At 44.7% G+C, this 24,458-nt stretch overlaps 1 protein-coding gene across 1 annotated transcript; it reads left to right on the plus strand.

Annotated features, from left to right (window-relative positions):
* Nucleotides 1–2,178: 2,178 nt before the first annotated feature.
* Nucleotides 2,179–22,665, plus strand: LOC311189891 (uncharacterized protein C1orf198 homolog; the record flags this gene model as incomplete). The annotated part of the gene is made up of 4 exons (XM_084261684.1): nt 2,179–2,526; nt 10,342–10,392; nt 20,344–20,892; nt 22,609–22,665. The coding sequence occupies 4 exons, from the start codon at nt 2,179–2,181 to the stop codon at nt 22,663–22,665; spliced, it is 1,005 nt and encodes a 334-aa protein (XP_084117810.1).
* Nucleotides 22,666–24,458: the final 1,793 nt, after the last annotated feature.

Genomic DNA, 24,458 nt, shown 5'->3' on the forward strand with positions numbered 1-24,458 from the left:
GGAGCTCAGGGGAGGGTAGGTGTAACGTATTACACCTCTGTGACTGTGTGTATACGTGTTTCAAAGGCTTGTTTCTCTGGGCGTGATACAGATGACTAAGAAAGAAAGCGAGCTCAAGTCAAATGCTCTCAAACAAGTTTAACAAACAAAACAGGATTATATAACTGGGCTGGTATGTGATGACTTGGAGAACTGTAATTACCTCCGAAGAACTAGATATGTTGAAAAACCTAATTATAATTTTCCATCCTCTTCTGTGTCGTCTTAGCTGGTCTAGCGATATCATTTGAACTGGTAAATGAGAACATTAATGTATTGCAGCCTCAACCATTTGTCTATTAAGGATAATGTTAAGACAAAATGAGGAGAAAATAGGCTAAGCAATGAAATCCCATTAATCTGAACCTTAATATTTGTGCAACCTATTAATATATTGTGAAGATAAAAGTTCCCATGCAACTACATGGGACAAAAGGCAAAACAGATTGTCTCAGATAAATCTTCTGACATATTTACCTGTCTTTGGTAAGATTGTTTTGTTTTTGTGGAAAGGAACTATGTTTCCCCCACCCCAGGAGACTTTGGGGGTCTTTTGGGAGTTTGACATATCATTTGCTGAGGTACCACATGCAAAGGTAGGACTTTGCTACAGGAAAAGAGGGCGATTGTACAGTAAATGAGGAGCTATCTGAAAGGGAGAAACAAGGCGGTGGGCTGCTGGGCAAGCTGTGGTCAGGTGTGTAGCTTGCCAATGAAATCTGCAGCTTATGGAAGGTTTAGGTGTGTTTATAAAATGAGGCACAGAATAGCAGGTAGGGAGAACTCAACATTTGGAAGTGCCTGGAATGAAGTTACTGAATACAGTTTAATTCCAAGTGGTTTGTAATTTCCAAATACAGAGTTCAGAGCTTGGGTCATAAAAGTTGCAGCTAACACAGGTGGCTGTGGAAAAGGCATCCTGAAAGCCTCACATATACTGGGAAAGATCTTCTTGGTCAAGATTTATCTTTTAAAAAGATGTTACGCAGCACTGCTGGGCTGTCCTCTGCACCAGTGGTGTATTGGGGAATTCTGGTGGACAGGTCTGGCAGAGCCAAGTGTGTAGAAGGGCCAACAGAACAAGCAGGGTGCTGAAGAATAACACAGGATCTCCCAGTAAGTACATTAAACAGACTCAGAAGAGTTAAGACTAAACAGACCCCTACCCTTGACACTCACTGGTCATAATGTTGGCAACTCCAGTTCTGCAGTTAAATTTTCTTTTCAGGTGGTGGTGGTGTGCTACAATTGTTCTTCACCTAATTTTGACACCACCCCCCCACACCTTCTTTTAACTCACTATTTAGAAGAAAACATTCTTCCTCTTGCAGTACACTGAAGACCAAAACTGCTACTTATTTCACCCTGTAGGAAATCTATTTGCATGGACTTGTTACAATAGGGCTGCAAATTTCTTATTTTACCAAAATACTACAGAGGCTTTGGACCGACTTGCTGCTGAACCTGTTGAGGTGGGTGAAATAGTCCATCCCAGGCATGGTGGCTCTTCTGACAGGAGCTGCTGGACCTCCTGTCTAATCAAGAAACAAGGAAGGCTTAGGAGCTGGGGAGGGCAGGTCTCTGTCCTCATGCTGGGCTGCCCGCTGAGCCAAGTTGTTTCTCGGTGCTCCTGGTCCCGGCAGTGTGGGGGTACTACTGCCTGTCTCCTCTGAGAAGGAGGGGAAGGTGCCGTGCGGGACGAGCGCTAGGGGCAGGGGCACAGAGGGCTGCGGGGCCTGGGTGGGCTTGGCCGGGGTTGCAGCCTGAGGCTCGGCCCCCGCGCTGCGGACGGTAACGATTCCGAAGCAAGAGCGGGAGGCGGCCTCTCCCTCCGTCACTCGACAGCTGGGAGGCAGAGGGAGAAAGGCCGCTCCTCCCCGCCCCAGAGCGACAGGCGGCCGGCGCCGCGGGGGAGGCCGGTGGGGGTTGCCGCGGGCACTGGGCGTGCGGAAGGCGGGGTGTGTGCGGGGCGGTGGCCGGGCTTTATAAGGGAGTGAGGGGAGGCGGTGTTGGCAGGAGGGGAACGGAGCTGGGAAGGGAGGAGGAGGGCGGAGGAGGCGGTTCCCGTTCTCATTGCCATTCCCGCCGTACGAGTGCGCCCGGCTCGGTGCGTGCGGGGCTGGCGGCGGCGGGGTGGCCATGGCCTCCATGGCGGCGGCGATCGCCGCCTCCCGCACGGCGGTGATGAACGGCAACCGGCCGCTGGACGAGCGAGAGCGCAAGCGGTTCAGCTACTTCTCCTCGCTGAGCCCCATGGCGCGCAAGATCATGGCGGAGAAGGAGCGGATCCGCGAGCGCTACGGGCCCGAGTGGGAGCGGCTGCCGCCCCGCCAGCAGGACGAGATCATCGACAAGTGCCTGGTGGAGCCGCACATCCAGGCCCGCTACGCCGCGCACCGCGGCGCCTCCCGGCCCGCCGCAACGCCCTCGTCCTACCCCAGCCTCCGCCTCAACACGGGCCAGAAGGTGGTGCACTTCGGCGACGAGGTAACGGCGGGGGGCGCGGGGAAGGGGGCGACGGCGGGGCCCGCCTCTCCCCCCTCGGCGTCCGGGCGGGGGCCGTTGGCATTGCCTGGGCGCGGCGGCCCGCCATGGTGGCGCCTGGGGGGCGAGGGGCGCTCCCCGGCGCCGCACGGGCGGGGTGGCCGTAGCCTTGCCCCGGCTTCGCGGCTGCCTGTGCCCGCGTGTGCCGCCTGCGCTGGGCTGCGAAGAGGAGCGGGCGTTTCTAGTCTCTGGCAACCGGGAGAGTTGCCCTGGAGATGGTATTTTTCTTCTCCCTCGGTCCGTGACTGCGCGGGGGGGGCGGGATGTTAACGCTGGAAGCGAGAGGACTTGGCCAGACCGCGAAAGCGGGAAAGGCACCGAGTCGCAGTTAGCGGCAGGCAGGCGGGAGTAACTAACTCTGTGCGCGACGGAGGCTCCCAGGAGAGGCTGGTGCCAGCCCCCCCGGCGGCGGGGCACGGCCGCGGCTAGCCTGGAAGTCATCCGGCTGAAAGCGGGCCGCAGGCAATGCTTGCGCTGAATTAAGTCTCTTCCTTTTTGTTTCTAATTTTAGACACGGTTAAAAATACAGCACTGAAAACATTCCAGCTCTTGGTATTTTTGATAACTTAAAAAAAAAGAAAAAAAAAATAAAATGCAGTCTGTTCCGTGTCATATGCCAGGAAAAACAAGGGTGTGGAAAGATGGATGGCAGAAGGTACGGGTTTTGAAGCTTCTGAGAGCCATTAGTGGCAAAGCATGGCAGCTGTTCTGGAAACCCTTCAGTGTCAGGGTACCTGGCCCAGAGCAGTGGGCTGCGCTACCAAGTGTGGTCCTCTGAAGAAGAAGGTCTGGTAATGCTTACAGAGACCTGACAGTGCTCTTCTGATACCAGCTCTCTCTCACTCTGCACAGGAGATTTCCTTTCTTTTATTTTCTTTAACATCTCAGCAAGATTACACAGCCAATATTTTTCACTTATTAGATGTTCATATAATATCTTAGTAACCTGTTGTTACTTAATTTATGTGGCTTCTACAAAGAGAAAAATAATCTGCTTCTGCACTGGTAATTATCAATCCAGTGTAGGGAGAACAGTGCTGCTGTTAGCCTCCTCACCAATACCCCTTGCGTCTGAAGCACGCACATACTCGGCGTGGTGATTCCCAACCACGTTTGTGCTCAGACCGCTGCCAGTGTTTCACCTGTCACAAAGGTGTGACGATCTGCTACACACCCACCCTGTCTGGAGTTCAAGAACATCTGGTCAAGCTCAATTTTGTTTAGTCAGTGATACCAGAAATTCTGTGCAAATATTTGCTAGCAATAGACCATAACTCCTGGTGAAAAAAGTAGTATAGAAGGACGCAAGACAGGCAGTTCTGGTTGTGCCAGCAGTCTTTGAAAGAAAGCCTAAACCTGAAGTTAGTTGCAAAAGGATTTACGTTAATGACTGTGGAAGGTAAATATATTCAGCTGTCCCAGTCACAGACAGCTCTGCCATGCTTTCTGCTTTGAATAACGTGGATCCGGAAGCGTAGCAAGCATGTTGCAGGCTGTTGTGTGTGCTCTACTGTATGGAAATTAATAATAGTTTCCTGCTTTGCAGAATAGCTTGAGAGTCCATCTGAAATTTGGCAAGCTGTTTTCTTTCCCTGCTTCCCTCAAAATACAGTCATGATACAAATAATGTAGTTGTTAGCATTTGTGTAGCCATTAACCAAAGACAGCATAGTTCATCAAAATACTGGATGCAGAGTGTTCAATTTTGGAAGCATCTGCCTCAGCTGACTTCCTCCTTGACTTCCAATCTGAAGTTAATATAAATGATATTTCTGAAGAAAAGAGATTCCACTCGTTTTGGCATTCTCCACTTCCATTTTAGTCGTTCCAACTGCACTATTGAGCCTTGGAGCTTTTCCTGGCTTCTCATCCAATAGCTTCCTCTCCCCCTGCTCCCTTGCAGGCATTAGACCTGATTCTTGGACATTTGCCCTGGCTCACTCATTGTTCCTCCTTGTCCTGCTGTTCGAGAGCCACAGCAGCCAGTCTCTTGCCGTTCTGGTTCAACTTTCCAGGCTTGCAAATGGTTTGCCTGCAGAGCTTTTATTATCTCCCTGTCTTCTGGTCTGACGGCTCACAGGGTTGTACTGCTGCTGTCTTTGTAAGATGTAACTGCTGCACCTCCAGGGTCACCCAGCCCTTCCTCAGGGCAATTGGATTGGTTCTGGCTGCTGTTTCTGTCTCCTGGCATATGGTATCCTAGGGCAAGGAAAGGGAGAGTAGTCTGCTTACCTTAAAGTCACCTGTTGATGTTGTAGCCCTTTCAGTTTGAGTGGTTTGGTCTGACGATGTTCTTGCTGGCACTTGCTCCAAAAGCTTCATGTTTCCAGCCACAGCTCATCTTCCCTGTTAACTGATGTTGAAATCTGTAGTGATATACCTGTGCTTGCTTAAGCATGGAAAGTTGATCTCTTTCACCTCTTGTTCTTTGGAGGACTCGGGAGAAAACAAAACAAGGATGAAAGCTGAAGATACTGATTTATCTGTCCAGGACTCACGGTTTCAGTCCCACTTTCATGCATGTGACCTCTTTGATAATGTGGTCCAGAGGATATGTGTAGTGGTCTTCTGGACCATTGGTCCCCTCTTTCTTGCTCCCACTGTTTCCCATATGTCTTTTCCAACACCAGACTCATCTGATCGTGCAGCCCAGGACTGTAAGTTCTCAAAGTATAAGCATCTCTTACACTCTCAAAACACCTTTCAGTATGTTGCCTGCGTGGGAAGATTGTGACAGAAAATAGATGTGCGGTAACAGGACCGCGGCGTCCCGTAGCCATGATCCAGTCGCTTCGCAGCGCTGGGGCACTGCGGCACCGTGTGTGACTCGTAGCAAACGCCTCGAGTCAGCTGAGTGCCACGGCTCCTCTCCGTGACCTCATCCTCACTGCGGCATTGCCACTCACAAAGTTAACAACTGAAGTTGAACACGCACTGTGAGTGCAGTTCCCAAAGAGGATCGGTGCCAGGACACCAGAGCTGATTTTTAGCCTGCTATCTTGCTGTCAAAGAAATGAGGGTATCTTAAAAGGTGTCAACAAGCTTGATGAAAGAGATGGAAGTACAGGAAGTGGGCTCCCTGATTCCTAAAACCGCATTTCTCTCCCGAGCACAGAATTGGATTGGGTGGCAATCAGTTCACTTGTTTTCTACCTGTATGCACCACACTGTCACAGTCAGGAAGCACACAACTGCTGACACCAGCCGTTACATGTCCATCACCAGCCTCATGGTGTAAAGTTAACACTTCCTAGTTGAAGCAGACCCCAGAATACACCAACTCAATGACCTTGATGGGGTTGCAGGTCATGGTATTTTCTGACACTTCCTCCTAGAGAGGCAAGAGATGTTGGGGTTTGCTATCTTGTTCTGTTTTCTAGTCGTGCATATATTTTCATCTCTTCCAGGCTAACAGGATCATTTCACACCCTGTGGAAGAAGTTTTGTCACATTTGTTGAAGATTTGACTTGATCCCACATGGGCCGTGCAGCAGCAGACTACTTTTTCTTTCACCACCATTGCTTGTGTCTAGACAGCCTAAGCCTCCTGGCTGAGGGCCTTTGGAGGCTGCAGCCTTCGAGCAGAGCTTCCTCTTTCCTAACAAGCCTTTGATTGCTGGCATTTCTCCATTTATGTCTAATGCTTGTAGTGGTAGAAAATAAGGTTAACTGAGAAGAGGAAAATCCAGAACCTGGGATGAAGGGAATGGGTGGAGAAACAGCCATTGTGTGAGAGGCTACCAACCTTTGACTGCTGTAGTGGTCAGCTTGTGTTGAGCATCTGATTTGATGTTAGTTGATAGCACTGGATCCTCCTTGCTTAGTTTAGTGAAAGATAGTTTGGATCCTCAGTTTACAAGAAGTTTTCACTCTTCTCTTAATACTGTCCCTCTCTATCAACAAGTGTGTGACATACCTGTGATTTAAGGTTTGATTTTTTTTTTTTCTAAAGAAATATTGAATATTTGAGTGGTATTGAGCAGCTCAGAGTTGGACTTGAAATAATTAAACTTTTCATTGAAGAAAGTTGAAGCAGTAAACATTTTATTTGGAGGAAGGACAGTTGAGTTAGCTTCATTCATCATCTCTTAATAGGGAAGCTTGACTTACCTACCTGAAGGCAGATAAGGTATTTGTTTTGCTTAGCCTTTGGCAGCAAGCCAAAGGATCAGTGCTTTTATCTCCTACTTAAAAATGCTTTAAAGCAGCAAATATTCAATATAGCAATAACTTCTACGTTGGGCCTGTTACAGATTTGAGCTCTTTAAAAACTGAAAAAATCCCTCAGGGCAGCTTTTGAGCGTGGTTAAACCCCGATAATCACCAAGCAGTGTTCTGAGACAGCTTCTCAGGCGTGTTTGCTGGTGGGCTTGTGGCTGCCTGGCTACAGAGCAATGCTCGTGTCACATGGGATGGCACGTTTTCACCAGTCTCTTCCATCTTGAAATTCGGATGCTGTGCTTTGCACCAAGCTGCCTGCATACAGCAAGTGTAGTTTGTGATTCTTTTATGTATATTCTGCAGCTGGCTGCTGAAGTCAAGTGTATGACTGGGCTTCTGCCTCTTTCTTCCCCTCTTTTTTTCTGTTTCTATGAAATATATTGCATGAGGCCCCATTTCTTGCAAATAGGTTCTTTAATGCTGGTGAACAAAAGTTGATTTATTTGCCTTCTTTCTGGAAGAAGGCTTTGTTGTGTGCTGAAAACAAAAGCTGAACAGATATGGATCTCTGCTAATCTGTGGTGATAATAAACAGTCTTGAAGCCTTTTTCCCTAGAATTTCCACTCACTATTTACTTTTGTGAATATTAAAATAGTTGATGGGTTTTACTCCCATTTTCTTCAACCATGTGAGAGCTTGTTTGTTCTATAGAAAGCAGAGTTCTTTGTCAGATTTTGTTGGTGATGAACATGAATCAGGCACACCAGACAGAAAACTGTTGAACTGCATTGTTCTCCTGCTTCTCACTTGGTCCTCTGCACGTCCTCTGTGTGAGGGCACAAGAGGAGGAGGAGGCTACACAAACTTCCTTTCCTTTCCTGATCGTGGACATAACCCGACAACTGTCTCCTTCATCCTAGCTTCAGATACACTTCAGATCACCACAGATGTCAACTCCTTGAAGCTTTGTATCCTCAAACCATGTCTTACCCTATTTTATCTTTTACTAGCTCCCGTGGACGACCTCTTGAACATGGGCAAAGCTCCCAAGACTTACTGGCTCTGAGGTGTGCTGGGCTGTGCTGCGTGAGATACAATGAGCCATCCTTTTAAGAAGAAAAAACTGTGGTCCTTTTCTTTCGGGGAGCTGCTCCAGCCTAACAAGTGTCTGCTGCTTCCATTGTTTGAAATAATCTGTAAAAGTCTTAGATTTTGCCTCTGACAAGATCTTTGTAACAACTGGTACCAAAATATCGTTAATTCGTTTTTGGGAGGTTTTTGTCTGCTTAACCTGGAGGTTAACCTGACTATGAGTTAAGATGTCAGCAAGTGCACTGGTGGTTGAGAAGACAACAGATTGGATGAAGTGGGAAGCTGACTTGCCCTGTCCTGTAGGGAATGACAACCTCATACCTTCACTCTGCATTCTCTGTGATGCTGTTCTATCCCGCTGCAGGCAGCCTTTTGTCAGCAGGGCTCTCTCGCAGCAGCAGTGTTGCTTCTCAGTTGAGGATGTGCAGGGAACACTGGGTGAAGAGCTGTCGTTCCCAGTGCTGTCTACGTTTGCCTCTGGTACAGGCAAAGAAGGAACTGTCTGTCTCAGATCCAGGACAAAGATGGTTTTGGCTTGCTCCCAAATTTAAAACTGATCCATAACTGGTTTGAATGTCCTGTAGGTGGCAAGAAGTCAGAGCTTCCTTTAAACCTCTAGGTAAAACCCCCTGACAGCTATGCCTGCATGTCTGGAGCTTTAAGGTGCTCTGACAACATGTAGGAGTCTTACACTGTTGGCTGGATTTAATTTCTGTCCTTTACTGCTGTGGTGGAGCTCTCCTGTCTCTCTTCCCTCCCTGGACTGTGATTACTGTCAGGCGTGCTTCAGAAGCAAACTGCCAGCTCCACCAGTTTCAGAGGCGAAGGATACAGTCCTTAAGGGGTTTTGACATATTTTAACACCTGCTGCAAGGCATCCCACCTAGGTGATGAAATGTTCCTATCTGGTCAGCAGCACTCCATGGTGCAAATACTGATAGAAGTTAGAACTTCTGTCAGTAGAAGTTAGAAAAAGCAGGGTTTTTATTCCCTTTCTTTCCCTGAAATGTTAATAAAATGAGTATTTATTTCCTGGAACAAAAGAACCTCAGCAAAAATTTCCTGTAGCAATTTTACTTTTTGGTCAGAATAAGCAGAGCCCATGCCTTTCCTTTTAGATGGTCTCTATCAGCCCAGTTTGTTTTAAGAGCATGAGATCACCCTCATATATATCACAGATACTCTGCTGCTAGAAACCCTGTGTTTTGCAGATGAGTAATAGTTTGGAGAATGACACATTTGCACTTTTAGGAGGTGGTTTCAGATACTTCTAACTGTGATTTCGTAGCACTCGGCCAGCAAAATCTGCCTAGGGTGAAAGAAGAGATGGCAGATCAGGGGGAATGGCATCAGATGTCTGAGAAAAGGTATTTCTGTAAAGGCAGAGGTAAGAAAGTGCAGTCATGGTAAGATCTGGGGTTCCTGTGTTGGCTTAAAACACGGTCTAGTTCTGTTACTCTTTCAACAACAGGAGTGCGAAACAAGCACTCCAGGTCTTGTCCTGTCCTCTCCTTCCCGGTGTGTGGTTACTCCTGGCTTTCCTCCTTCCATACGCTCTTCAGAAGCATGTTCTGCCCCGATGTAGTGGGGTGACCAAGCAGTGGTGCCCTCAGCATGGAGAGCACAGCTCGCTACGCCTACCAGCACGAACACCCAGCCTACAAACGACTCTTGTCCACAACTACAAACAGACGTGTGGTCATTTTGTTGCAACCACCAGCATCTATCTATCTATCTATCTATCTATCTATCTATCTATCTATCTATCTATCTATCTATCTATCTATCTATTTTCTTATGACCCCATCATGTTTTTTCTGTGGGTCACATGCCTTTGTGGAGGGCATGGTCTGTTTGAAGAGATTATTTAAATCTCTCAAATTGACATTATTTTCAGAAAAATAACATAGCTTCTTAAAATAAGCTATTTCAGCTTGGGATTTTACTCTGGGCACCATGTGGTTCTTTCAGCAGCACTGATTGTCACTGAAGTGTTACTTCAGACTGATTGTCACTGAAGTGGCATAGTGATGTGTCTTTGTCAGGGCTGGATCCAGCTGTGGCTTGACCTGATGGATGTGCAGCTGTTTTGCTGCCACGTGACTGCCTGGTCTCACACGTGCTCTTTGGGCCGTGGAGGGGAGGAAATGGGAGTTTATTTCCCTAAAGCCTTTGCACCTCTTATTGTATCTGTCCCTGTGCATTGCTAGTGGCTTCCAAAGAAAATGCCTAGTAGGAAATTGGAAATGCATGTTTTAAAGCTGTTTGTAGGAAAACCATTTCAAGAGGTTTAGACCAGGTTAAACCTTCATATGTATTATGCTTTCAGGCAGTGTTAAACTGTAATCAGTGCCCTCTCTAAGTAGTGCTCTTGCTTTTTAGTTAGTTCTGTGGTAGTGGCTGTTATGCTTTTGGCAGTGCAGTGTAAGGTCATCTGTGTGTGATGCTCCTGAGCAGGTAAAGCTGCTTTGATGATTTTTAGTCATTCTTAAATTTCATTTCAGGACATAACTTGGCAGGATGAACACTCGGCTCCATTCTCCTGGGAAACAAAGGTAAATACACAGCAGATTTATTTTTAAACTTTGTTTGTCGTTTTATAATGTTCCTTCTGCATTTATATTATCTTCATTCCAAGACTTTAAAGGCTAATGTCACCTTTATTCTGTGAGAGCAGTGTAAAGTGACTGTCCTGCAAATGAACCACGGCTGGTGTGCTTAGATCTACATCCACAGTAACACAAAACGTACCTCGTGTACTAATGTTCTGTCCTCAAGTGCAGGTGTAAAACGAGTTCCTTCCAAACCACCTGAGTTTTCATAGTAAACTTTCTGAACAGCTTTCTCTCTGTAGTGAGACCAGTGTCTTGGATATTGTATGACCATAACTGCATTTCATTTTTGAATTCAGGAGTAAAGTAGTTAGGGAATGGGTTGAGAAAGATACGGATATATAGTAACTTCATTGGATTTTTTTTTTCTTAGAGCCTATCTTTCTTAGAGCTTCATCTTTTTGTTATGTACTAGAATGTAATGTAACCTGTTAACCTGGGGCTCTGCTAAAAGCATTGTGCTGTTTCCTCTCCAAAGGCAGCTCCTCTAAAACTGTGTTTTTCTGTGGTGGGTTGATTTTTGTAGGTTTGGTTTGGGTTTTTTTCTTTTGTTTTACTCTACCTCTGGTGTTTTGTTAAAGTATTATTTGTAATGGTATTTTCATAAGACTAACACAGAGCCTGTGTTCCCCATCTTTCCCAACCTGCAGTGTGAGGAAACATAGATGTACCATGTTTCTGGTGGGAAATGAAGTTTACTACTTCTTGATGAAGAAAATAGGGGAGAAAAAAACCAGCTTATTGTCTTTTTCAATTGAGCATGGTGGGCATGTTAATTTAATCACACATTTGGCTTTGGCAGATAAAGCCAGAGGACACAGAGAAGGCTCTTCCCTGCCCACACCCCCCCCTTCTTCAGTTTTTTGCCCTTGAACTATGTAGATAATCGTGTATGAGCTTATGAATATAATCTTAGCCTAATGCAGAGTAATTATTTGGAAATGCCAGTGAATACTGAATTAATCCAATTGACCCAACACTAGACTTGTCAGCCTTCCCCGCTCAAGGTCACTGCCTCTAGCTGGCATCCCATCTGTGCTGTGCAGATGCTGATTAACCTATAGTTTGACATGGCTCCTGGGTCCCAGCACCCCATAGAACTGCTGTTTCAGAGAAAGCATTGCCAGTTTTCACTTGCCTTAGAACTCCCTTACAAGCTGCGGTGACTCAGGAGCCCAAAGAGGATTTCCTTCAGGGGAAGCCAGGTAGCTCAGGCAAGCAAGCCCTCCTGTCTTTCAGAACCCTTAGAAGAAGCAGTCCCTGGCTTTTAGTATAATACTGAAGAGGCTTTTAGTGTGGCTGTACTTGGGTGAAGCTGACAAGAAAAGAGGACTAGTGAGAAGAGTATGGACCTCATTGACAGTAAGGTGAAATAAGCCATATGTTGGAAGCAGCAGTTTTGACTCTCCCCTGTTTTTGGTGCAAAATCCAAAACTCAGTATTGGGAACATGGGAGCTGTAATCACATTTCTAACCTCTGCCTTGGTAGGATTTTGGAAGTTCAGAATAATTGAACTTCCTGGAGATAGTGCTCCCTGTAATGCACTGCCTGGTGATCCAAGAGGGGATGTGTCTGCATTCAAATTAATTTTCTTTAACTGATACTTGTCTTTTCTTTTAAATGCCTGTACATCTAGTGAAGTGTTCTTCAACCCAACATCTGGCTTATCTCTCGCTGATTACAAATATTGTTACTAATATGTCTCCAAAACAAAGGATCAGACAGGATAGGAAGGATTGCAGAATGACATGGAAACAACTGTGACCGCTGAAGGGAGGTGGGGAGGAAGTTGCTTTAGAAATAATTATTTCTCATCTAATGAAGCTGTGCTTCCATCTTTCTCCCTCCCTTCTTGCTGACCAGAAATAAAAGCTGTGCTTTGGCTGTAGATTGAAAAGTTCCATGACCTTTTCCTTTAGCAAAACTCCAGAGAATCCATTTTATCTGGCTTTATGGATGTCATAATTTAACCTGACCAGCAGCTAAAACAACCACACAGCTGTTTGCTCATCCCTCCCCTCCCAGTGGGATGGAGGAGAGAACTGGAGTGGGGGGCAGGAATTAAAAATCTTGGGTTGAGATAAAGGCCTTTTAATAGGGCAGAAAAGGAAGATGATAATAATAATAATAAGATAATGTACAAAACAAGTGATTCACTGCACAGCTACTCACCACTCAAAGCCAATTCTCAGCTAGTTTCCAAGCTGCCCCACCTCCTGGCCCACCCCCAGTTATCTACAGAGCATGATGTCATACGCTATGGAATATCCCTTTGACCAGTCTGGGCCAGCTCCCATGGCTGCATCCCCTCCCAGCTTCTTGTGTGCCCCCAGCCTGCTCGTTGGCAGGGCAGTCTGAGAAGCTGACAGGTCCTTGACTGCTTGGCAACAACTAAAACATCAGTGTGTTATCAGCATGACTTTCATCTTAAATCCCAATCACAGCACTGCACCAGCTGAGAGGAAGAAATTTAATCCTGTGAAACCAAGACAGGGGTGTGGGTTGGATGCTTTGTGTGGGTTCCTCCTTTCGGTTTTCCCTGGTGCCCCATATTGTGTCAGCCTTTCAGCCAAATCCTTCAACTGCTGAGTCTTCTGCTTCTAAAGGTGGAGACCTGTCTTTGTGCTTACTGTGTGATCTCTTCCCTAACCAGTACTTTAGTAAGGTAAAATGACCTTATTCTCCATGAAGTATCCTTGCCCAATGGCTCCAGCGTGGGGAAACAGTGAAGAAACCCTAATGAGCTGTTCAGTAAGGTCGGTGTGTTGCAACGCACGTTCGGTGCCCTGTGAGCCAGATCTGTTCCCACTGGTATTTCAGTCTGTCAAGCGCTTTCCATTCCGTGAGTGCTACCCCATGACGAGTTATTCTTTCCATGATCATCTTCTCCCTGATCTCCCTTTCACGCAGAGGTTTTGTTTTGGTTGGGTTTTTTTGTGCGTTATTGCCATGAGGATGAAATTCCTTTGTTCTTTTGCAGCTTTGCATGAATGTGCTCTGGCTTCCAAAGGCAGGGAATGTGGCGTTTGCTCTCTGCTTTTGCAGGAAAAAAAGGAGAAAGCAGGGATGCAAATCAGTAAAACCAATTGGCTTGACTTTATTGTTACTATTAACAGCGAGACTGCAGGAAAATTAAAGTGGGAAAATCAGTATTTATCTAACTTCAGGAAAACTGAGAGGGTAGTGAGAAGAGTAGAGAAGAGGCAAGGGCATGTTTTCTGCAAGCTGGAGCCTCTGTCAGCTGTTCCAGTGATGCCAGTGGTGATTCCAGATGACTGGGTATGGACCCGTTTTTCTCATGGTAGCTAGTGCAGTGGATGCCAATGGCAAACTTACCCAGAGAGCAGTGTACTAAACTGCTGTTGTTTGGGGCAGAACATGGTTGGAGGGCTTGGTAACTTCACCTCTGTCAAAAGAAAACGTTTTGTATTTTCCTTTTAATTGGCAAATGTGAGATACTGCTTGAGTCGTGTGTGTCGCAGCAAACCCTTGCATGACTCTCTCCACCATTTTTTAGCTGTTTGTGTATTTAAAGTTCTTGTCTTTGTTTTTAAGCCCTCAAACAAAGCAGAAATACAATGTAAATTGCTGAGTTAGCTCTTCAACAGCATTTAAAATACTAATTTTTTTTTTTTAGCAGAAAGGTAGCATTTCTCAGAAGGGAAACTACTCCAGAAGCAACAAGTTCTCATGGCACTACAAATAAGCTGACATTTTAAAACTAGAGATTGAATTGGAGGGAGTGATTTGGTTCATGGGTGGAGCCCTCATAAACAAAACACGTCTTTGAAATCTGAGTTGGATTTTTATCTGGAGCTAAAGCCAGGTTTATGAATTTAGGGCATTCTATTTATGGCTTCAGGTTTAAGGGAGATGAAAGCTGACATTTTGGCTGAGTTTAGCCTTTGAGGTTTCTTGGTTTGTTTGAAGTAAAAATTCAGTGAAACTCAGCACGGACTCTAAGATATAAATGGAAAACAAGAGTCGTGTCTGGGTTTGGAAATAAAATTTCTCTGCAACTATTCCTGAACTCAGAACTTTCTGGGTTTGGTGTGGATTTCTTTTTTTAAAAAAGTGAATTTAATAGCGAGCAAAAACGTCTGCCATCTCAGCCAGCACACTCAGTGTGCAGAGTGGCATAGGAGTAAGTTGGAATCTGTTTCTAATTCCTGCCATTAACCAAAGTTCTATTCCAAATGCTTGAGATTGACACATGGACATCTAAAAACATGTTGGCCTTGATACAGGTAGAATAGTTGGAAGGTACCTTTGGAGAGTCCTTTCTGTATTTTTTTTCGTTTTCCATTTTAAACTTCTGGCTTCTTCCTCCTTCAGATCTCTTCTACTTTCAACAAACCTCAGATGTTTGTGGAAAAGAGAAGTCTTCAAGGTATCTTTAAAAGCAAACTAACACAAAAAAGGCAAAAAGAGAAAGTGTCAAGCTTGACTCCCCTCAGTGATCTGGTGGCTGCCTCCTTCTCTGAATTCCCCTAGTTATATTAGTATAGCCGTGACCTAATTCCAGCAATCATTTAGAGAAAAATTACATTGCCCTTATAAAAAATGTGGTTTGCAAGCTGTGTTTTCTTTATTTAAAACTAAAAGACAGCCTTCAGTCTCCTTCTTTGCACAAGTCCTAGTTGTTTCTGTGTTGTTTTTTTTTTAAGCAGGAAGAAAGTGGCAGAGAGTATTTTTTCCCCCTTCTTCCTTAGCAGCCTGTTACTAAAAGCTGTTTGTTACAAACTGTGCTTCATTGTGATTATTCTTATTAAGCTGGTAGAGGTGGCAGTGCTTCCTTGGAAGGAAAGAAAAGTGATGCCTGAGGTTTGGGGTTTTCCCTTCACTTTCTGACCTCCACTACCGATGGTGAAACACACTGCTGTTGTTGACTACTGCTGACTTCTTAAGAAAAGAAAAAACCCACCCAACTTGTGGTAATAGTAGCTGTGTTCAAGGTTTATTTTAATCTCCATGGCCAGGTGTTCCTGGCTGAGGGTTCAGTTACCTCCATCAATCTTCAGAAAGCTATTTTTTTGAGCATAAAACCATGTGTATACCAGGTGGTGTCAGTATGAGTTTGCTCAGCCTAGCCAGTAACAGTGGCAGCCTGGAAGGCAAAGAGTGGGCTATCACCAAAGAGTGAAATCCATGAAATTACCTCTGAAGCTCCACGCTGTGCATCTTTGGGGTTGTCTTTCTGTCATGGACTAAAATGACTTAGACTGGTTTTTGAAGGCTTTGCCCTATTTTTGCCCTTGCGATTGGTGTCCGCTGACGCACAGCTCTCCTGACGCCGAAAAGATCCTGAGAGCACCCACAGTGAGCGCAGGAGGAAACAAAGCAAGAACTGCAGCTACTTTGGGTCCCATATTTATTTTGGTTTTGTCCATTCAGCAAAGCCAAGTCATCTTTTAAAACATTTTAAACTTGGCTTTCTTACCGCCGCATATATCAGGGTGTGCTTAAAATAAGTTGCTTTTGACAGTGTTTCTGCAGCCTTTGTCTCAACAATTTGGATTTTTCAGGCTGCCAAGCAAAACAGTTTGTTTTGGCTGTGTTTGCTTGACCATTTAGTAAAATACTACACATTCCTGATGAGTGAATAAGATGCTTAAAAAAAAAAAAAGCTCTTTGGTTCTTTGTGGTCATCTTGGGTTTAATGTAGACCTAGGAGCTGAGACCTGATTTTATATGGTATTACTAAGTCACGACATTCTTACTGCATGGTTCTAGAATACAGTTTCCCATGAGTATATACAGACAGTATTATGATTTGGTGGATTGTCCCAGCTTTGAGACTCATTTAGGTCTAATTTTTTAAAATTCCTAAATACCATAATATGGCCTTTTTAAGGAAAGATGGATATAGTGCTTCCCAAAAAATGGCAATTTTGAATCTTACTTCTATTTATTAGAAAGACAACCCAAGACCTAGGCATTCTTTACTGTAACCTTGCAGTGATTTGGGACCAGCAGGGTAGGATTGAAAAGAATACAGACTTCTAGGTTTGCTCTGCCTCAGAGCGCTGCTTTGTGGCTGCTTTCACATGCACTCTCGCAAATGCATTGAGAGTGACTTGCTCTCGCAGTATCTTATCATGGAATGTGTACAGTTGGAAGGGACATTTAGAGGTCACCTAGTCCAACCCCCCTGCAGTAAGCAGGGACATCTTTACTAGATAAGTTGCTCGGAGCCCCATCAAGCCTGACCTTGAATATCTCCAGGGATGGGGCTTCCACTTTGACTCTGGGCAACTTGTTCCAGTGATCCACCACCCTCATCTTGGAGAATTTTTTCCTAATATCCAATCTAAATCTCCCCTTTTCTAGTTTAAAACCATTACCCCTCATCCTATTGCTACATGCCCTCGTGAGCAGCTCTTCCCCAGCTTTCTTATAGGCACCTTTCAGGTACTGGAAGGCTGCTATAAGGTTCTCTTGGAGCCTTCTCTTCTCCAAACTGAACAAGCCCAACTCTCTCAGCCTGTCTTGATAGGAGAGGTGCTCCAGCCCTTGGATCATTTCTGTGGTCCTCCTCTGGACGTGTTCCAACAGGTCCATGTCCTTCTTGTGTTGAGGGCTCCAAAGCTGGACACAGCACTCCAGGTGGGGGTCTCACCAGAGCGGAGCAGAGGGGCAGAATCACCTCTCGATCTGCTGGCTGCACTTCTTTTGATGCAGCTCGGGATGCGATTAGCCTTCTGGTCTGCAGATGCACCTTGGTGGCTCATGTCCAGCTTCTAGTAGTATTCTTGAGCATACTACTGATGTTGATAGCTTTTATGTGAATTCTGATAAATTCTAGAAATTACAGTTGGGACTGCACTAGCCAGTGCAGCCCAGTCTCAAGACTTTCTGGGCTGAGCAGTTACCAGAATACAATTTGGGCAAATGATAGTAAAGATAAAGTATTTTTGTTTTGTTGCTTAGATGGTGAATTAAAGTGCAGAAACTGCAGCTCCTTCATAGTCACACAAATCTAGGAAAGCAGCTAGGGACTGAAATCCCATCTCTAGAATCACAAGTATTTTCATTGAAATTATTCTGTGTCAGGTTATGAACAGTTTGATCTCCAAAGAATAATGTGACACAAATATGCAATCTTAAATGTTGGGTTGTTCTGTCTTCTGAACTGGAAAGGTACACCCTATGGTTTCCATTCTGAAAGGACAAAGAGGTTCATCCTCTGCAGAACATGAGCGAGTTGGAAAGGGTATAAGCTGATTGAAGTTTTGCCACAGTCCAACACTCTTCTCTGTGCTAGAAGCAGCCTGCTGCTTCCAAACCAGACCTCTGAGCTGATACTTGGACCCCTATGTAAGGTTGTAAAGCATGACCACAGGCAGTGGCTTTTGTTCCACAGCATAAGGGCATCCCAGGAGGCCTGTCTTTTCTTGTCTGTCTTGCTGCCATTGGAAGGCAAAGCCATAGAATCACAGAATGGCAGGGTTTGGAAGGGACCTCTGGAGATCATCTAGTCCAACCCCCCTGCTAGAGCAGGATCACCTAGAGCAAGCTGCACAGGACAGTGTCCAGGCAGACTTCAACTGTTGCCAGAAATGGAGACTCCACAGCCTCCCTGGGCAGCCTGTTCCAGTGCTCTGGCACTCTCACAGTAAAGAAGTTCCTCCTCAGGTTTAGGTGGAACTTCCTGTATTCAAGTTTGTGCCCATTGCCTCTTATCCTGTCTCTGGGCATCACTGAAAAAAGACTGACCCCATCCTTCTAACCCCCACCTCTCAAGTATTTATAAGTACTGATAAAGATCCGACCTTGGTCTTCTCTAGGCTAAAACGTCCCATGTCCCTCAGCCTCTCTTCATAAGAGATACGTTCTAGCCCACAGACATCTTGTTGGTTTTCCTTTTACTAATTTTTCTTCTAACATTTCATTGAAACTGACTGCTGCTGTGGTGGCCTTTAGCTCTGCCATCACTAGCATGGGCCCTGGGACATGAGGCTGCTCAGAAGAAGGAAGCCTGCTGAAGCACAAAATCTAGCACAGATTTAACTCCTGCATGACAAGGCACTTAAATCTTCCAAGATGGAATTTATTGTTTTCCCCCTTGGATACTGGGGAAGTGAAGGTCTATTTTATATTGTGTTGAGGGTGTTTCTTAAGCTGGGATTTTACCAGTTCTGGAGTCCTAAAGCATCTGTTTGGTGGTATTGCCAGATGAGTGTAGGGAAATAAACCCCTGTGTTTTAATAGAGGGAATGGCAGTCACTGTAAATAATCCTCAGCACCTTTGCATCCATAGTTTGTTTAGTCAGGATTTGTTAAGGAAAATTCTCCCGCTTTTAACTTTGCATCATGGCTTCTGTTAGTAAATAAGAAACTGGGGCACCTAGGTGTTTTCCTGGTGGTTTTTTGCAGGCAGGGTGGGGTGTTGAGCTCTTGGGTAAGAGCTGCGTGTGTCCTCGCACTCGCCTTGTTCTACCTGAGCTGTAATTACTTACGGCCTGTTGGTGTTCCGCCTCTTTGGATAACACGGTACGTTCTTGATGCAAACAGGGAACTCGCTGCTTCCTTCCCTATAACCTTGGAAAAATAACCAATGTATCTAAGGAAGTTCAGCTGTGTTGGTCCATGAATCAAATTATGTGTAGTCAGCTGCTGACTGTTTAAAAAATAAAAAAGTCCTATAAATAATCAGATGCTGAGTTAACATTTGCACGTTGATGAGAAGTTTCTGAATATTAAATAGGAGGGGTGTGAGACCTGCTGGTAGATCTAGACTCCCTTTGAACTTCATATGCACAGCAACGTAGGACTCGAGATCAAAGACCTCTAGTGAAAAAGGTATGCAGCTGGGACTCAGGCCCATAGGTGCTGTTGTGATTCTATTAGAAAAGGCCGGTTAGTGAAGTAAAATGGGGAAAACACAAATCTGTAATGAACTTCTGAAGTATCACTTAACTGGTTGTAGCAAAAGCTAGTATGTGAAATGTCCTCTGAACTACCTCAAGACTAATCAGGCCCATAGTTACAGCAGCACAGCTCTAACAGTAAATGGTGGTGGTTTGTTCTTTGGGTTTATTTGCATTGTTTATTTCATTTTACAAAAGTCCTGACATTAGGGAGTTCTTTTCTGCGTGTTCCTAAATACAGTTGCACATACCTGTTCCTCAGGGGAATATAAGGTTGAACTTTTCTTAGTGTAAATAATATCCAGCTAGTTAACAATGAACAGTACTGAAGTGGTGGCAACTAAATGAACATTTTGAAGTATGTTTGCTTTTGGGTGGCTTTTGCAAGATCTGTATTATGCTTTAACTGTGGTCACTTGATTCCTTGACCCAGCATTACCTCTCCAAAATGAGTACAGCTATCTGTACAGCAAGTTGAAACAAAACAAGGCTCTGGGATAAGTGAAGAACTGGTCCTGCTGGTATTGTTTTTCTTCCTTCAGAGGGTTATTAGAATTGTAAAACCAACTTCTCAACACTTAATCCTTTTGCCAACTACTTCAAAGACTACAATGGGAGATTGCCTTTTAAGCTACACTGTAGAGCCTTCTTGCTTCATATTTCATGTAAAGCAAATGCAGCTTTCAAAGTGCCTCCATGACTGTTGTAATGTTCTAGTGTGGTGTGTGCTGTGCACTGATGTCTTGGTTGGCACCAAGTAACTCAATTACGATGGCTTTCTGGGACTCCTCTGCTGCAGGTCTGGGACTCTCACATCTGCTGGCAGTTCAGACTTTTAAAGATGTTTATTTTTATGTAGCTGTGAGGGCAGATGTTTATGGCTAAAATAATTTAGCTTCGCTGTGGTATCTACTGTCTGGGAGTTGCCTAGCCGTGAGCAAAGGTGTTATCTACATGCATCAAGTTAAAAACTGTGTCTTTGTGAAGGGCTTTGAAATGCTGTTTTTCTTTAACCCTGAACAGAGTCAGATGGAGTTCAGCATTGCATCTCTGTCCATTCAAGAACAAGGCGGTGCCCTGTTGCAAAACGAACAGAGGCAGCCTGTTAAAGCAGCACCCGGCGTCCAAGTCCCTAAATCTCAGGCCAATAAGACCCCTGGCTCTGATGGGTTGATAGCATCCAGGAAGGAAGAGGAGTCCACTTTCTGGAAGATAAATGCAGAGCGCTCAAAGTTTGAAGGAGACAAGTCTGAGTTCCAGTCCCTGACGCCCAGCCAGATCAAGTCCATGGAAAGAGGAGAGAAACCCCTTCCCTCTTTTTACAGACAAGAGTCTGCTCCAAAAGAGATGGCAAAAGCTGAGAAGCCCAGCGTAACTAAACCAGAGAAGTCTGTTGCCCCCAGCCTACCTTCCGTATCCCTTGAATGGGAAAAGCCTCGACCCACTCAACTCCCTGCTAGTTCTCTAGATGACTTCTTTCTTCCTGACCCACCACAGGACCTGGCATCTTCTAGGACAAACAAGGAAGATACTGATGGTACTACACTTACAGATCAACAAATGCCTGGACAAGTAAGGACTGCTTATATATATATATATCCACTCTCCTTAGATGTAAAAATTGTATAGCATGCTAGAATCTGACAAGGCTGCTCTTGAAGGATTAGGGACTCCCTAAAGCATTAAGCCGTAGCTCGGCTTTCTGGCTTTTTATCCTGCAAATTTAAAGAAGTCTGTTTAACCAGCATGCTAAAAGCTATTGTTTATTTCAGTCAACTGTTGTTTAATGTTGTAAAGTGCATAGGATAAAGGCATCCTTTAAATACAGTACCAAAAACACTGACATGGCATCCAGTGGGCTGACTTGACAGTTTGGGCTGAAGAGTTTGCTATAGCAAATGAAAGAGTTGGTTAATTTATTTTTTTCTTGAAACATCAAAAACATTTAATTGGAAAAAAGTAGTTTTTAACTTGAAAAACAGATAAACTAGAGTCTGGGATACTTTATTGGAGTGCACAGCACAGCGGTGAGTGGTAAACTGGCTTCTCAGCCGTTCTAAGCGGTTGCCCACTGGCCACTTCCTAGTGCTCTGTCCCAGGCAGCTGGGCAGCTCTCAAATGTGTTTTCTCTTCAAGTCCAAAATGGAAATGGAATGAGCTTCCAGAATTAGCCTTCTCAATGTTTTTTTAATGAAAAAACCCAACCAACCCAACAACAAAAAATAACCTTAAGCAGCTCAATAGCCAATTGAAGCTATTTTTAAAAAACAGATGCTGATCTGTGAGAAAAGAAAGGGAACAACAGGATATGACGTGGTGAGGGAAAGAAAGGGAAGAGATCTGAAGCTTGAAAACTGTGAAGTGGGAAAGGAGCAGCTCTTCCAACAGTGCCTGGCAGCTCTGTTTGGAATCACTCTGGCACAAGCCTGACAGATGACCCTACACCTTGAGCATGTCATATGGCTTTTTCTCTACCGTACTTTCCCAACAGGGATTGTTTAAATTGCAAACAAGATGATGTAAGCTCAGAAAGATGCAGGATGAGGTAAATACTTGCAGAAGTGGCAGCACTTACGAGAGGACAATACTTCAGCCACTTCAGTATTTGGAGTGCTATGTGTAGTTACTTTTTTCTGCAGCTAAGACACAATGCTTCTTGAGCTGTTTTGCTACAGATTGCGACTGCAGTAGACCTGTAATCTTAATTAAAGGCTTTATGATGTTTTCCTACAAATTAATGGTTTGTTACTGTTTTAATTCCTTTGTGGATGTTTTGTAGCTAACTGAAACAGTTTGAGAAGCCTTTTTTTTCTCTCTGTGGAGAAACAATCCTCCCACATCAAAATGTGAACAGAGCAGCAGAGGAGACAGTATTACAGTGAGCAGGCTTCCTGAATGCTAACATCCTCTTCGGTGTCATGGCTAAAAGCACAGCACTGCAGGAATGAGCATGTTCTTGATAGCCTAGTAAATAGCTCGGCAACAGAGTTTCCAGTCTGTAGTCTTCATGAATTTGTTTGGGGCAGGGGTGGGGTGCAGGGGCGCTGGGATATCACTTGCAGACCACAACAAGAACTTCATCTGGCATTGTGGTTTTGCTTGTCATGAGTGTATTTCCATAGCTAGCAATTTTTGGTGTAGGCTCTTAGGTATCCTAGAGCAAGGTGAAGAACTTGAAATATCGGCAGAAAATATTTTCAACTTTCTTTTGTAGATAAACAGTCAAGTACTGAGTGTGAAATGCCATCATTAACAACCACATCTTATTTCTTTTTTTTTCCCTTGCAGACTAGTACAAGCAATGTTATCTTGAAGACTGGCTTTGATTTTCTAGACAACTGGTAAAAGATACTTCAAAATAGATCAAACCAATTGTGGAGGAGTGGAGTATCTTTCTCCATGTACGTTAATTTACTAGCGTTTGTGTCTTTTTCTAGAAGTAACTTTCAAACTCTTTAAATGTTGCCTTTGTATAAACTTTTGTAATACCATTATGTGTTTTTTGTTTTTTAAACAGTGATAGAAATGTGGTTTCATTTGGATATTTTTTTAATATCTGTTACAATTTTTAGTAGCTACTGTACTGAGAGGATGGGAGAAGTTACCATACAGGTGTTGAAGAAAAACAAGAGTCTCTGTATCCTAGAAATGGAACCTACAGGGCCAGATGGCTGTTTTCAGTCGAAACCTTGCTAGCATGGCTTGTGAGAAATAGTGTTGCACATGCAATGGTTGTTCCAGATAAGCAAACAATTCTGTACTTCAGATAACTCGCAAAAACAGTGTGAGAAGTAATCCTACGGGAGAATCGCGTTGATTTCTGTACTTCAGTTAGTTTGAAAGTAACGTTAGTACCACGTATTTGAAAACACTTTTCTTTTGAAGAGGGCAAAGGCTTTGCCAGAACGACGGATCCAAAAAAGCACCGTGTTTGTACCCTACAAATCTGCTAAAATAGCGTAAGCATGTTAGAGAAACGGCCAGGGGCAACGGCTGGTGTCTCTGGTCATTGGCTTAAGGACTCGGGGGTGGGTGGGTGGAGGGGAACGGGACACCGCCTAATGAGTGGGAGAAACTGTCTTCAGGGAACACGGGCCTAATGATTTCACTGCCTCCTTACTGTAGAGCGTAACTCTTCAACATAGTGCTGGAAGTACAGCACAGGGAATTGCTGGAGTGTAGGTCATCGTTGTGTCAGGAAACCACTATGTTTTTGGGAGGACATAGCAGTATGAGGCTCCTTTGTTCTTTAAGCAGCTTATCGTCTCAAGGACTCATCAACTTTGGTGCTTTTTCCTCTTGTGGGTACATTCTCTTCAGCATCCAACATCTGGGTTACAGTTGTTCCCGAGGTGCAGACATGCATCTCAAGGTGGCCCTCAGCAGACTTGCCTCAAGTTCTGCTTTTGAATGATCTTTGTTTGGTGTTTAAAATGTAGAGAACAAGACTAGCTGTCATTTGAATCTGTTGTCTCTGAAATGCAGCATGATTTACACACTGACTCTCACTGTGTTTTCCTCACCTTGAAGCCTTAATTCCCCCTGCGCACAGCCAGTGACTGGTCCGCTCCAATGCCAAAGGTTTGACCTTTCCCTTTACCTCAGCGATAGTCCCAGAGCATTTGTTTGGGGTAGAAGGCAAAACACAGGGCTCTAGTGGGTCCCATCCAAGGCTATAAGAAAGTCACCGTAATTGTGCTAGGCTTCTCATGGATTAGCACTTGATGTTTGGTTCAGTGCCGGGAGCAGTTGAATGTGCAGAATTGGAAGTTGTGGGATTTTCTCCTGGCTGCTGCAGCAGGAGTTTGAGATGTCCTGGAAGAAGAATCCTTGGCTCTAATTGGTGTGCTGCTTGCTCTGAACAAGCAGAGGATGCAGACAGAGCATTAAAATGTAGTTGCTTTTTAAGGAGAAGGCTGTGAGGTACAACCCCCCTCCCTCCCCAACTCCCAAAGAAGTAGAACCACCAAGCCCAAACCCTCTGGCTTTTCTAATGTTTTCTTAAACGATTTCATAGCTAAAGAGGAAGATTGCCACAGAGTCGAAGTCACAGCACAGCCTTATTCGTAGCCTTCCGAAAGCTTCTTCACGTCTTTCCTGAGACGTACAAACTCCTGCGAGTCGTGGGTATTGTCTCT

This window comes from Gallinula chloropus (assembly GCF_964237585.1).
Source record: "Gallinula chloropus genome assembly, chromosome: 3".
Lineage (NCBI taxonomy): Eukaryota > Metazoa > Chordata > Aves > Gruiformes > Rallidae > Gallinula > Gallinula chloropus.